Below are 14,287 nucleotides of genomic sequence, written 5' to 3' on the forward strand. Positions count from 1 at the left end.
GTGAAAAATTTGACGTACTGAGGTCTCGAAGACATAAATGGTAGGTGCTCAATAAATATTTCTTTATAGGTGAATTAAAAAATCAGCCAAAGTATCTCGCAAAAAGTTGTTATATGACTTGGGTAGGAAAAAGATAAACCTTCTGTAATTTTATGACCTCATAAATGACAATATATGTATAAAAACTCTGAACAACATACATGAACAGACCATATCCCATACAATGTGTTACATTTCCCATAGAAATAAATTCTTTTCAGTTGTCAGACCAAAAGAAACAGAACAGCAATAGCTAGCTCACTTGTTGCTTGCTAATGCCTTATTTAACATCTTTTAATTCAAACTTCAACCCTGTGGAAGTAGGCTTATTATTTCCATTGAACAGATGAAGAAACTGAGGCTCAGAATGGTCAACTAATTGGTTCAAGTTTAAATAATCAGTAATAGCATGACCAGTGTTTCAACTCAGCCCTGTCTGATTTTTAATGGCTTTAACCACTAAACTGGCTGCCACACCTTTATGGAAGAGAAAAGTAGTAAGTAACACCTCCTGGTGAACAATTTGTTTCAGAAAGGAGCGTTTCAAATAGGAAAAAGTGCACATAAATGATGCAGGATTCACTTATGAACTGGGGCATGAACACAAAGTTTTCCAGAGTGTCTAGCAGGGCCCAAGGCAACTCTTCAGTAGAAAACCTTCATCTGTATTGCAAATACTATTTCTGTGTTTATCTATAACCATGAACATAACATCATATTACAGATGACTGGCTACATGATTTTATGGGGAAAACAATGAAAGCACAGAAGTTCAAGAGAGCAGGAAAAATTGTAAGTTAGAGTTCATAGAAAGCTTTATGAATTTTGCAGCACTCTAAAGTAAATCCCAGAGGGGAAAATACTCGAATTGAGACACTTTCCCCCAGAAATCTTGAGAAAATCTTGACATCTTAATTCATTTCCTGAGCTTAAATATTCTAGGCCAGTCTGGTGGCACTGTAATAGCCTGGGCAAACGTTTTTATTTATTTCACTGTTGATACCAATATTTGTGCTACAAGCTGCTGCCTGCATTTGCTGCTATTTATTTATTTCCTACAGATCAAATTATTGGCCTAGACATAACGTGCTTTCCAGTGAAGTGCTCCTTGTGTTCACGAGCAAATGGAAAAAGCTTCCATTTTAAATGCAGATTTTTGCCACAAGACTGAATTAATTTGTATTATAAATATGATATGTAACCACTTGCTATTCGTGTCTATATATGTATAGTGGAAGAGCAATCGAGGCAAACAGTAAATAAATCAAGCAAGTGCCCTATTTGCATGGGTGGCTGGTCAATATGTCAAAATACTGTGTCCAGCTCCAGGTCAGCCACTTAGCTTCTTTGAGCCTCAATTTTATTCCCCCTAGTATTTGTAACCCTGTTTTATTGAATTGACGTTAGAGCAGATAAGGTAATGTGAATGGATCTTTGTAAAACTACAAAGTATCACACACACATTTTCTATTTATGTAGGATTACTTGGTAACAAAGTTTCTGTTCTCTTTGGCTTCTCTTGTGTATATGGATAAATAGGACACAGAAGAAGAGAATTTTAAAACCAAACAATACAGTGCTTATAATACATAGACATAAGTTCAAAGAGAAGAGTAACTCTTTGGAGCATCTCACAGCAATGGGGATATCATGGTGAGACATTTTTGACTCTGGAACTCACAAGGGGTTAACCTTTAAGGTGCAGAGTGCATCCCAAAACCTCTAAGAATGTTAGGTACTGACACTTCTCCCCTGATCCCTGACCGTTGACATTTTGCTGGTTTCTGAAATTAGCGATGATGGTTTGAACCTTAGCTCTATCACGTAATCTTTTTACTTACTCTTCCTGAACCTCCATTTCTCACCTGTCAAACGCATATAATATCTGCCTCACATTTCAGTTGTTAAGACTGAAGGAGACAATACATGTGAAAAGCCGTTGTAAATTGCAATGGCTTCTACAGAGAACAAGTTATTATGACAATTCACTTAGGCTATCTAGATACCCTTTCAAGATGTCAGTTTCCTCTTAGTGTGGAGAAATGGGTTGATGGAATAATAATAGGATGGATGGAATTTGGTTTAGATGTGTATTTCTGGTTACTTTCTTCCATATTTCAGACCTGAGCTTAATATCTAAATTATTGCTTAAAGATAAGGAAAAGGTTTCTAAAGAGAACATTTCCTAAAAATTAATCCTGCCTAAATATTATAAAAAATGGTGACTAGCCACAGTGTAATGTACATCAGGTAAGCACATGGACTCCATGCATGTCTGTACCTAGACTCAGAGGTAGGGAGACCCTGGCTCCCTCCCAAGAGTGGGAATGACGCAGGGCTTACTTTTCTCATTAACAGCTAATAAAAACGGGAAGTTTCTCTTCCCATATGCCGGCTATAATCTAACATATTCTGTATCTTTACTCAAGCTTTCTGACTGTTCTATTATCCAGTTCCCGTTGAACCTGTAGATACACGAGGAAGACAGACTGAGCGTGCTTTCTCTCGCAACCATTTTCCTCAGTATTCTGGGTTATCTTTTTCCAATTTGAAAATATACATAAATGTAACTCATAACTTTAGTCTGCCATAGGAACTCTATCATTGAGTTATACATATTTTAATGCTATGCTCTAGAATGTTATCAAAAATTGATTTTTAAAAATCCCCAGCTATATGAAGAGCCTCTTGGCATATTCTGTAAAAATCACTGTTGAAGATCTTATCCATTCTGTATTTTCCAGTGATGCCTTATAAAGAGATCTATGCTAAATATTTCCTTTAGAATTTAGTTCTGGAGAAACTTTGTCTTTGGTCTCTGAACTGATTATTTATTTTTATCAGACAATAAAAGACCTAAGTTCCATTTTAGCAGAGATCTCGGTTGATATATTCACCTTTGTAAAGCCCACGACAGCAGAGTGTGTATGGCAGGGACTCTGAAAATATTTGTTGAATGAATTGATTCGATCATAATTTCTCTTTTTATATTGGTTGCAAGAACGCTTAGGGCTAAATGCAGTAACGATAATAGTCTATGTTGCCAATATGTTTATTTTCCTCAACAGTTCTGCTTTTATGTTTTCAATTTCTCTTTAAAAAATTTTGTTGAATATATTTTAATTATAAGCCACTGCAAATACTTTTGGAAACTGGTACAGAATGGCATTTAAAAATACATTTTATTTTCTAGATGATAAAACACAGACTAGTTTAACTACATGACTGTTTTGCTTGTTTGTTTTTTTTTTACATCTAATAACTTATAAAATTAAGTATATTTTTACCAGAAAAAATATGTAGCCACTTTTATGAAGCATGACCAGACTTTTAGACAGAAAAGCAACCCAATCAGAAAATACACATACCAGATGAAGAAAAACAAAAGAGTTGCACTTTATTTTTTTTTTCATTATAAGACATGAGGGAATATATGTATATATATATTTTTTTTTTTTAAAGAAAATGTTGCAAATTTCAAGAGATATAAAACATTTTCTATTTAAAAACTTCCAGAAGGAAAGTTTAATATTAGCATTTTGAAACAATGGAAATCCCTGAAAGCCTTAGCTTTGTGGTTTTATAAAATTGTGTTCTCTGAACCTTTCTGTGAGTGAAGAGAAAGACCTAAATCTAAGCCCATCTTAGACTGATGAAGGGAGAATAGCATTAAGTGGCTTGTTTAGCTCATCAGACAGGGATCCTGTCTGCCTTGAAACAAAGAGATCCAACGCTCTTGATTCAGGACTCACTAATGCCTTGGGTCTCATTAAAGGAGAGAGGGCAAAATAGAGACCAAAGTCAGACACAATTCGAAAGTAATGCTGGCAGGGTGATTTGGCAAATTCTTTGCTTTCCTAGCGTCCACTTCAGTTATGTGCCTATGAGGCTCATGGAATTCACAGCTCTGCATAAGTTCAGTCAAGCTCTAATCTTGTTAGGGGCGTGGCTCTCTTAGTTTGCATTTATTTTTTTGTAAATTAGCCCCTGTTTGTCCTTACTTGGAGTCTCTCTTTTTAAAGTGATATAAAAAATGAGACACAGAATATTTATTTTTAGATTTAAGCTTTCTTTAAAGTATGTTTCCATTTTTGTAGTCAGAAATATATGTTCTTGTATTAATAGCTGCAAGGTAGGCTCAAAGGGAAAAAGGGGTGGGGGGAAGCTAAAAGTTTTAACACTATAGTATTAAGGACATGTAAGGGGAAAAATGAGAGTGCTTTAAGATCTGTACTTCCCTGTGGTGGGAGAGCGCATGAATGTTTTGTTCAACAAGGGAAGTGATTGACATCAAATTAGCTGTGAGCACATAGCAAACTTCTAGGGACCATGAAGTTCTAGTTCCTGTTTTCCTTCCTTGGGGAGTTTTGAGCATGTGGAACAGAAATTAAGAGGACAATGACATACTGAGTCTCCATTTGGTTCCTTTTACTTTTTTCCAAAGTTTGAGTCCCAAAATTCAGGAAAATGCAAATACTACTGGAAGCCTGGAAATGCTGAGGGACCTGACTGTTATTTAAATAATGTCTAAAAAAGGGTATATATTGCATTTTAATAAGATCATCGATGAAGATAGACATATAAATTAAATCCAGGGGAATTTTAAAGTGTGCAATCAATGTTTAATTAGAAATTGCAAGCTTCAATTGACATTATCTTTGTTCCTGTCTTAAATTTGGATTTCAACAAACATGTATTTTTAAACTTTACTTTTATCTCAAAAGCTTTTCTTTGGGATCTACTAGATAAATCTGATGTCAAACTAGAATATCTTGGACAACACTGAGTATCTAGATAGTTTTCATTTGCATGTATTTAAAAACACATTCTCACGTTCAATAAAGACCTAAGATAGGAAACAATGTCAATTAAAAGCATCGACACTGAAGATCAGAGATGATCTGTTTGAAGCCAAACTCAAATATAAAATATTTTTTGGAATAAAAGTTCAACTCCCCAAACTCTTTGAAAATGGACAAACCGTTAATATGCAATATGCATAATATAGAGAGGATGGCAAACTCCATTATATTTATTGTTGCAATTTTATAAATGCAAATATATTTGCACATTGATGCTAATCAACTTGAAGAGTTCTTTGTTTCAGGGACAAAATTCTCACGGAGATGTTTGATTCTGCTGTGAGCTCAATGGAGAAGATATTCACAATATGTTACATTTTTGAAGATTTTTTTCAAAATGAATTACTTTGCAAAACAGGTATAAATGTATTTTAAGTGCAGTGTGTAAGTTACTCCTTGTATAAAAGTGAGATCCTTGTAAAATTTCCAAATATTTTAGGCTACAGTAAAATTAAATATGTCAGGTAGTGACTTAAAATGTCAATATATAGTTATTATTTTTAATAAAATATAGAATTTAAATTTTATATCATTTAAAATTTAAAATATATGCTATTAGCTTCAGACCTCAATTTTTCATTATTATCTTTTATCACTTTTAATATTTTCCTGTAGATCAGCATATTCCAAAGTGCATTCTTGGTGACACTAGTAATGAAAAATGTGCCACAAAAAATGTGCTATTCATCGAATAAGTTTGATAAAAGCTATGTATTATTAGGAATTATTCATAATTATTTTAGGTGTGATAATGACAATTTTATTTAAAAAGAGTTAATCTTTTAGAGATGCAAGCTGAAGTATTTGTGAATAAAATAACATAATTTCTGGAATTATTTCCACATATTTTGAAAGTGAAGAAAGATGGGTGTGGGGATGGGGCTAGGTTAGCCATGGCTTGATGTTACTCAGTTTGAATGATGAGTACATGTGGGTTCATTTTACTATACAGCCTACATTTGTGTGTATTTTGTATGTATTAGAAATTCTGCACAATAAAACATAAAAAACATTAAATAAATAAAAGATGCACATCTCTTAAAAATTTTACAGTGCATATAAGAGCCATGAAGAGTTTTGGGTAAAAAATTCATTTGTTTATCTGGACTCTTCCCAAACCTACTGACCATTGACTCTTCTTTTCAAGGAACACCTGTTAATATCTCTCCTGGACACTTCGGAAGCAGCTATACAATATCTATGTAGAACTAATGTTTTTTCATGTATCATCGTCCATGATAATTCTAGACTTCTAGCACATGAAAATTTTATTTACATTGTTGAAAATCATTAAGATAAAAATGGAAAATTAAAAAAAAGAATCCTTTTGTTATTTCCAAATTCTGAAATGTTTGAGGTATCTATGAGTAAAACATCTGATTGACTAACTTTAAAAAGTTTCATCAAGATTTATCATGTATATAAATATAATGGCAGAAATAGTGTTAAAGGAAGTGCAATTTCAAAAAGAGTGATTAGTAGTCCATATTTCAAAAGATAAGCATTTTTTGATTGAATATTAGCCATAAATCTAGTTATAAATGTTTAATAGCTAAATGGAAAACTGCTTTTAAAAAAAAAAAACTGCTTATCATTATCAACCTCAATAATTTTATTTTTATTATATTTTTTATCGTAAATTTCTATGAAATTTAAGAATCTGTTAAAATCTTATTTGAATACCCATAAGTTATTTCTCACTCAGGAAAACTATATTAGGTAAAAATATTCCTCAAAATAATATTCTGTAATTGCTGAGTAAGATTTACATGTCTACATTAAATGCTTTATAATTTTGCATGTGTCAGAGTATAATTTTACTCTGTATAATTTTGCATTTTAGTTTCTAAATAAAGAATTTTATTATTTTTTAAAATAAATTACCTATACCTTTTTAACTTTGCATCAAAATAGACAGCCTGTATTACTATTTATAGATGTCCTTTCTTTCTAAACTTTTTTATTGTCGACTTTTATAAAAATTCAAACAAGAACATTTGCATTAATTATATTATACTGCCAAAAATTGCATTAATTTCCATTGATGCCCATTAATTTGATAAATGTTTTGTCGTTTGTACCGTTTGCACTGTCAAAACAAGTTAATTATATCTTACTGACATTTTTGACAATTGCTTTAACTGTGGCAAAAAAAAGTGTCTTATTTGCTTCGACAAAAATTCAGTCTTGTCTATTGAAAATTTGAACTAAGCAAGAGAAGACTAGCACATGTCAGAAGTCTTGCAAGATCAGCTTAGGATCAATGGTAAACAGTGGTTCCCCAGAACTCTTTAATAGCAGTGCTCATATTTTGTAGTAGAAAATATTACATACCTGTATAGTCTGTTCTTGCATAATGCCCATCTTCAGATTTAGTAGCTGTAGTTGTGTTATCTGTGTTAAAAAATTAACAATAAAGATTAACTGTTTCCTAGATATCCTTCTAACAGTATCTTCACTACAATTAAGGAATTTTCAACTATATTTCTAAGCAATCTTTATACAAAGCAGATTTACAAGGTCATTTCTGTTTGAGAGTGAATAATAGAAGGATATAGGCTTTCTAAGGTTTAGGGCAAGGAGAAGGTTCACAGTTATAACTGAGATAAGTTGGGTAAAAGAATAACCAATCAAAAACAAAAAAAGATGTTTGTTTCTGAACAAGAAACAAAATAGAACGTTCCAGTACATACTGCTTATAAAAATGTACTTGAAATATTTCTGTTGAGTCAATACCTAAAAGTGGTGTGATTTGCTTTTGATTTCGAGGTTGTCTAATAATCTTTAGATTCTTTGCTAAAAGTGATTTTCACTTTCTTTTTTCCCTGTGCAAGGAGTATATCTGCTATCTTCTGAATATTGGCCTCTGGGTTGATGGCACTGTGAAGATACAGTCCCATTATATAGAAAAAAATATGGACTGTTGCCAATAGGCCCTCAAACTCCTATAATCACCACAATTGCTGCAGTAAAATTTACTGCCATTGTAAGTCAGAATTGTCTTTCAAAAATGAAGCTGCTGCCTAATAAGGAGTTATCTCCACTTTTCATTTCTACACAAAGACTAAAGACATTCTTTAAAATGAATTTTGGTGTGAACATTACCTTGACATCGACCCAACGACATGACTTCAATTTTCTCCTGTTTCTGACATGATGCTTCTTTGATTTGACATGCATTATCATAAGATTTCCCATCAGAAGCACAGAGGGGATTGAAGTTGGTTTGAGAACAGTCAATGTTGCACACACACCTAAAGGAAGAGAGAAATAAAAATGTGTAACATCAATAGAGTTGTTACCACATTATAAATAAAACACAAAGTGGAAGAATTGCTAGGTTGGCAAAATGCAAGTTGGCAAAATTGAATTTTATCCTTCCAGGGGAAGTTCCTTCACTCTTCTACCTGAGATGAAAAGAAACATAGGACAAATCAAAAATAATTCAGAAGACTGAGCAATGGATAAAAATAAAAAGGGAAAACTCAGAAAATAATCATCAGTTAATCTCTGCCACTGGAACTTTTAAAACATGTCCATAAACTTCCGTGCTGATGCCTGCAGAATTTGAATAAGCTGAAGTAGCCATGAAACTCTGCTTTACAATTTTCTTAAATGAAATCTTACTGTGTTACTTCTTTTCTCAGGATATTTGAATGGTGAAAGCTTGAGGAAAATGATTCAGAGGACATTTAAGAGAAAGTACACACGGAGATTATTTGGAATACAATCAGGAGTTAAATTTCTTCAGCATATATGAGGATACACATAAGATGTGCTAAACAGGAATCTTCAGTGGTCCTTAACGTTTTGAGGAGATCACCAAACCCTTTGAGAATGAAGTAAAAGGTATGGATCTCTCCTCAGAAATACCTATACTCATATAAACAACTCTGCATAATATTTTAGGGGTTTCATGGGCCCCTTGAAGTCTATCCCACGGAGCCCTTTCCCAGATACATACTACTCTTTCTATTTTCAGTTTTAAATAATTATAAGTTGATTATCGCTCATGATTTTAATATTTTTATTAACAGAAATAAAAATTTGGTGAATTAATGAAAATTAGGTCACCTGAATTAAGAGAATTAGACATTTGGAGCAAGCTTCTTCTGATTTTTCCTATGTCCTTATAATTCTCTGTATTTTACAATCTACTTTGTCACTCAGAATATCGTGTTTATGTGTGCAGATATGTTAGTGCCTTAGAATATAAACCCATCTAAAATTTTTATTAATATTTATATTACTTTTCTAAATAGATGATATGCTTCTTGAAGTGATGAATCACACATTTTAGTTTTGTATATCTACTTGGAGCTGAGCATAGGATATAGTGATAACAAAAACAAGCAGCTGACTACATGCTGGGTTCTAAACATGCATTGCTTTCTTTAATCTTCGAAACAGCCATTTTTCAGTCCAATGATATTACATAATGTCAGAGAGCTAGTAAATTGTGGAACAAGGACCCCCCACAGATGTGTTAAAGTAAAATACAACCCCTTTCCTCTTACTGCAGGCTGTGTATGTTTCCCGGAAAAATTTAAACATAGCCATTTATAAGCAGGTTTCTGGGCCTCCGTAAGTCTAGGGGAAAAGCCTAGGATTCTGTATTCTTAAGCAGTCAGCCTGGCACCAGACTCACTTCCTAGGAATCACTGCTTGATCGGTTTGTTGACTGAGTGAGAGAGGGTTTGTCTACACACCCGTGCTTCTCAGAGTGTAGTCTTTAAACCATCTGTATCAGCATTACCTAGATCTCTGTTAAAAGTGTTGGCAGATACTGTACTAATTCATTTAATATTTTTTTGTAAGAGAATTGCTTTAGGAACACTTGGATGTTTTTAATATTTCACTTATTTAGATACAAATAAGACAGATGGTAACCATCTCTACATGCTTAAGTCATTGAGAGTGGTGTTCCTACCTTGGCCGTGATGGTGCTACATGATGACAGCTACTGGGATCGCGACATTGCTTCCTTGGCTGATTCTTGGCATCTGAAAAATCTGAGATCAGGAGCTCCTACATGTTCAAAGAGCTTTTGGTCCTTTTCATAAAGGATTTGGAGAAGAGACTTGTAGCTCAGGCTTGTTCTCCTTAACCATTTGTAGTAAATAAAGAGGGGAAGGGACTGACTTTTTTGTATTTTTAAAAAGACAGCTTCATTTATGTTGAAGACAGTTTAGGTTTTGACTGTTGTTGTGTTAGACTCTAGAGACTATCTCCTTGAAAGACACTGAAATAATTATCTGTTAGCAGCAGCAGAACAGAGAGGAAGGTATGTGAGAACCTCTGTCCATCTGGAGTAAACTATGTAAGATATCAAGGGCTTTTCAGGTGTTTCCAAATTGAATACAAAGAAATTCAGGGACGTACACCATATATAATCTTGACAAAAAATGACTGGCAATTCAGAAATCCATTTGGTAATCATAACAAAATGGTGGAATGAGAATAGAGATGGAAAGAGAAAATTTGATTGAATTGAACTGGCCAGATTCAACGTTTCAGTGAAGAATTCACTTAATTAAGCCATAGCGCCAAATTAAACAATTGCTCAGGATATCTTACAAGATCTTCCTTTTCCAGTTGGCTTTTTTTTTTTTCAGTTTGACTGATCTGATCTTAGTCCCACAGACTTTTTGATGCCGACATCTTCTTCCCTTTCCTTTTCTAGCATTGCTCATTCAGGGATCTCCTTTTAAGGTTTTGTTTCCCCTTTGGAAATTCCTTATTCTTACTGCCTCAAATAAAGCCTTTCAGGAAATGCCTAAGATAAAAGTATAGACATTTGGCATTTCTATTCTCATCTCAAAAGGAGGACCTAGATTCTTTCAGGTGAAAGTAAGATGGAGTTTTGCTGGGCTATAAGCTTTAGGAAAGCATGGGTTATAATTATCTTTTTCTCTACTGTATAGTGTTATCATACCTCCTCCTTCCTCCCTCCTCTTTGGGCCTTGCATATATTAAATAAATGCATGAGTATAATAAATTTGCTCATGAATTTCAGCAACAATTGGAAATTGGAAGTCTGTGAAGAATATTTTTCTTTCTTTGAATAAGTGGAAAAAGCTTCATTGATTGCTGAAATGGCTTTAAAATTATGTAGCTTAGGGAAAGGGAAACGTTGGGACTGGCTTACAAAGACCTACCATTTCTACGTTTATGAAAGACCAATGAACTCTGATTATATGATCATTGCTTACTATATATTTTTTGTACCTAAGTTTATTAGGCTTAATTCATTAGAAAACCATGCAAGATTTCAGGACCATGGTCTCCAACTGTAAGTCTATCTTGATTTTTATCAGTAGTGGCTAAATCATCTTTGTGTTCCCTGTCCCGCCCAATACCTTTCACACACTAAACTTTGAATAACTGTGGTTTCAATACATACATAAATGAAACGAATGAATACAGAAACATGATTTTATATTTTTAAAGAAAGGATAAAATTAATATAAATTCTCATCACTCTACTGCCATAGAAATAGACATAGGGTAGCTAAATAATTTTCTTGGCAAATATTAAATGTCCTCACTGAGATCAAATGAATATTCAATTGAATTTGAGGATAATGATAATAATACTAGCTTATTTAATGATAGTGCCTGCCCTAGTGTTATGTGCTTTATATGTTATTACTCCTTTCATCCTTCTGTCTCTATGAGGTAGTTACTTTTACCATCTCCATGTTACAGATAAGAATATGTAGGCTTGGAGAAGTCACGCAGCTTGTACGCGGAAGAACCTAATTTCGAATATAGGCAGTCTGATGCCAAAGCCTGCACTGTTCTACATACTGTTCAGTACAATGAAAAACAAGAAAGATCCAAATGCCTAATATTAACTAATTAAATGAATGCTTTGGGTGAACAGGGCTTGAAAAAACAAGGCTGTGTCTACTTTTGGAATATTTATCATGATTTTATGAACTTAAATAACATTGACTCAGTCTCTGTCTTCCCAAACAAGGGATCCAGGCTTTTTAGTATCATGGGGTCATGAGGATATATCAGAGAATATTAGTTTTAAAAAATTCTGAGCTAACACTTGGTATTAGAATGAGTAACTGATACATGTTAAATTAATCTGTTTCTTTAAGGCATCAATTGTTCAGAACATTTTATCCTTAATGAAACTCTATATAAAGTTGGCTCCACATAAAAACACACACAAACAGACACACATATACATACAAACACATTCCAACTGACTCTACTGAAATTACAAAATTGTTATGCTTTAGCACTAAATCCAAGTCTCTGCTTCAAAACTTTTTAAAAAGTTTTGGAAGTTCATATTCACGGGGCAGCAGGGTTTTGTGTCTTTATATCAGTGGATGAATTTGTGTATGTGTGTGTGGAGAGGGGGCTCCCTGGTGGCATTTACTCCACTGTTAATGTGCCTACTCTCTAGTTCATATTTTTACTTTTCTGCCACCTTCTCAAGGGCAATGTGTCTTTTTTACCTTTGAATTCCTGGTACCTAGTACAGTGCATCATAGCAAGGCTTTAATAAATGCTTGCTGAATGAATTACTGAAATTGTGGCAGGATGGAGTTGGAAAAATTTAAAGAAAACAGTCATTGTCTAGACATTAACACATAGGAGAGAGAACCAGTGATATATTCAGATAAACTCTCACCTAACTTTGTGTTACTTGGCACATGGAATCTCTAAGGAAGGAGAAGGACCTTGAAGAACTAAGGTTCACCTTCCTCCTTTTATTTGTGTCTGCACAGACAAAGGAAACAGAACCCTCGCTAGCCCTTAGCCTCCTCAATGACATGGAAGTCCAATTACAAAAAGATGTTTTCACCAGCCAGGTTACTACTTACATTCTGTGGTATTTGAGTGCTGTTTTTAAGAACCAATACAATTTGAATGTGGTCCTGACTTGTCAGTTTAGTACTGTTTCAAACCATTGAAAAGTATAAGGCTCTGATAAAAAGGTGACAATTATCATATAGTGTAATAGTGAGAATGCAGGTCACTCTGTGCTTTCACAGCTTATGTAAACTAATCCAGGGTTTTGCTTTCTACAGAAATGAAAGGCGAACATTTTTAAAAACAGAAACTATCCCTTCTTCCCTGCTTTTGGCAAATAATTGCATTATTATTCATTCTGAGAGGAGTAACTAGTTAATTACAGCATGTCACAAGTATTTTATGTGAGCCAAGGATTTGTAAGGCTGAGAACTGCATGGACGCCTTTAAGGTTTTTTGTGTTTTCTTTTCTTTTCTTCTTTTTTTCAACCTATCTCGGTCTTTTGACACTTTGACACTGCGATTACATAGATCTCTTTTCTTCTAGGCTACAAAGAAAAAGAATCAGCCCTACTTGAAAATAATAATTTCAGGGGTCTCTATGTGGAAATACTCCCCTCTGAAAATCCTTCACAGAAAATTAACATTGACTGAAAACCTTAGCTCTCTGAATTGTAAGAAAGAAGAGAAATATCCAATAAGTTTAAAAGACCACTTGATGGAGTGAAGAATCTAAATTATAGGAAGTAAAACTCACATACATTTATAATTATTTCATGAATATTTTGGGGGATTTGACATTAATTTAATTCCCTGCCTCTCTTGAAATGCCTCTTCCAAGAATGTTCTGAAATGAGTTAAATAAGCCTTTCCCGTGTATTTAAGAATGTCTTGTCATCCACCAGAGTGTGAGGAGGCAGACGCTGCCAGGTAGCAAATTACTTATTCATGTGTCTGGTTTGTGGCTGCCCTCTAATTTCACTAGATTTTGTTTCATCTATCAAACATGCCTGTCACTTATTCCTCTCCCAAGGTTCTTGATCTGATGTCCATTCAGAATTTTGACCATACAACATTCCTAATCAGTTTTAAAGCACTCAGTTGCATGGCAGTGACGGTGGTTTCGGGGTTGTTTTGGACCTTGACTGGTTTGTTTTCCTGGAGCTTGTCTGTCTCTAAGGTTACGGTTACGATGCAGACCCCTTCTGGCCTGGCCAGTAAATGAGGTCAGAGCTGCTGTCAGTGTTCTCCGTCAGAACTGTAATGGGTGAGCTGCATTATAGTAGTAACAGTAAAAACAGTGTGTACCTTTCACTCAAGACTCCTGTGATACTTTAAATCCATTTACTCATTAATTTTCATGTCACTCCTTTTGATGGAATTTGATTATAAGTATTTTACCTGTAAAGAAGCTACAATTCAGGAACGACTGAGTTGTGGGGAAAAAATAAGGTAAGAGATGTGAAAATTCATTGAAAAGTTAAACCCTCTATACAAAGGGTGGAAGAGTGTTGACTGAGAGGTAAGGTGAGGAAGTCTACCATATTGTTACTCAGGTGGCATATGTAAGCTTGGGCCAATAGTTTTTTTTTTTTTTTTAATTTGAGAAC

At 34.0% G+C, this 14,287-nt stretch overlaps 1 protein-coding gene across 1 annotated transcript in view; it reads right to left on the reverse strand.

Annotated features, from left to right (window-relative positions):
* Positions 1-14,287, reverse strand: part of TMEFF2 (transmembrane protein with EGF like and two follistatin like domains 2) — a 249,896-nt gene that overhangs the window by 43,597 nt on the left and 192,012 nt on the right. The window contains exons 6-7 of the mRNA XM_036858121.1: positions 8,007-8,155; positions 7,236-7,295 (exon numbers count right to left, since the gene is read on the reverse strand). Of these exons, the coding sequence (XP_036714016.1) occupies positions 7,236-7,295; positions 8,007-8,155 (209 nt within the window). The remainder of the gene's footprint in view (positions 1-7,235; positions 7,296-8,006; positions 8,156-14,287) is intronic.

The sequence above is a fragment of the Balaenoptera musculus genome, chromosome 7 (assembly GCF_009873245.2).
Source record: "Balaenoptera musculus isolate JJ_BM4_2016_0621 chromosome 7, mBalMus1.pri.v3, whole genome shotgun sequence".
NCBI lineage: Eukaryota > Metazoa > Chordata > Mammalia > Artiodactyla > Balaenopteridae > Balaenoptera > Balaenoptera musculus.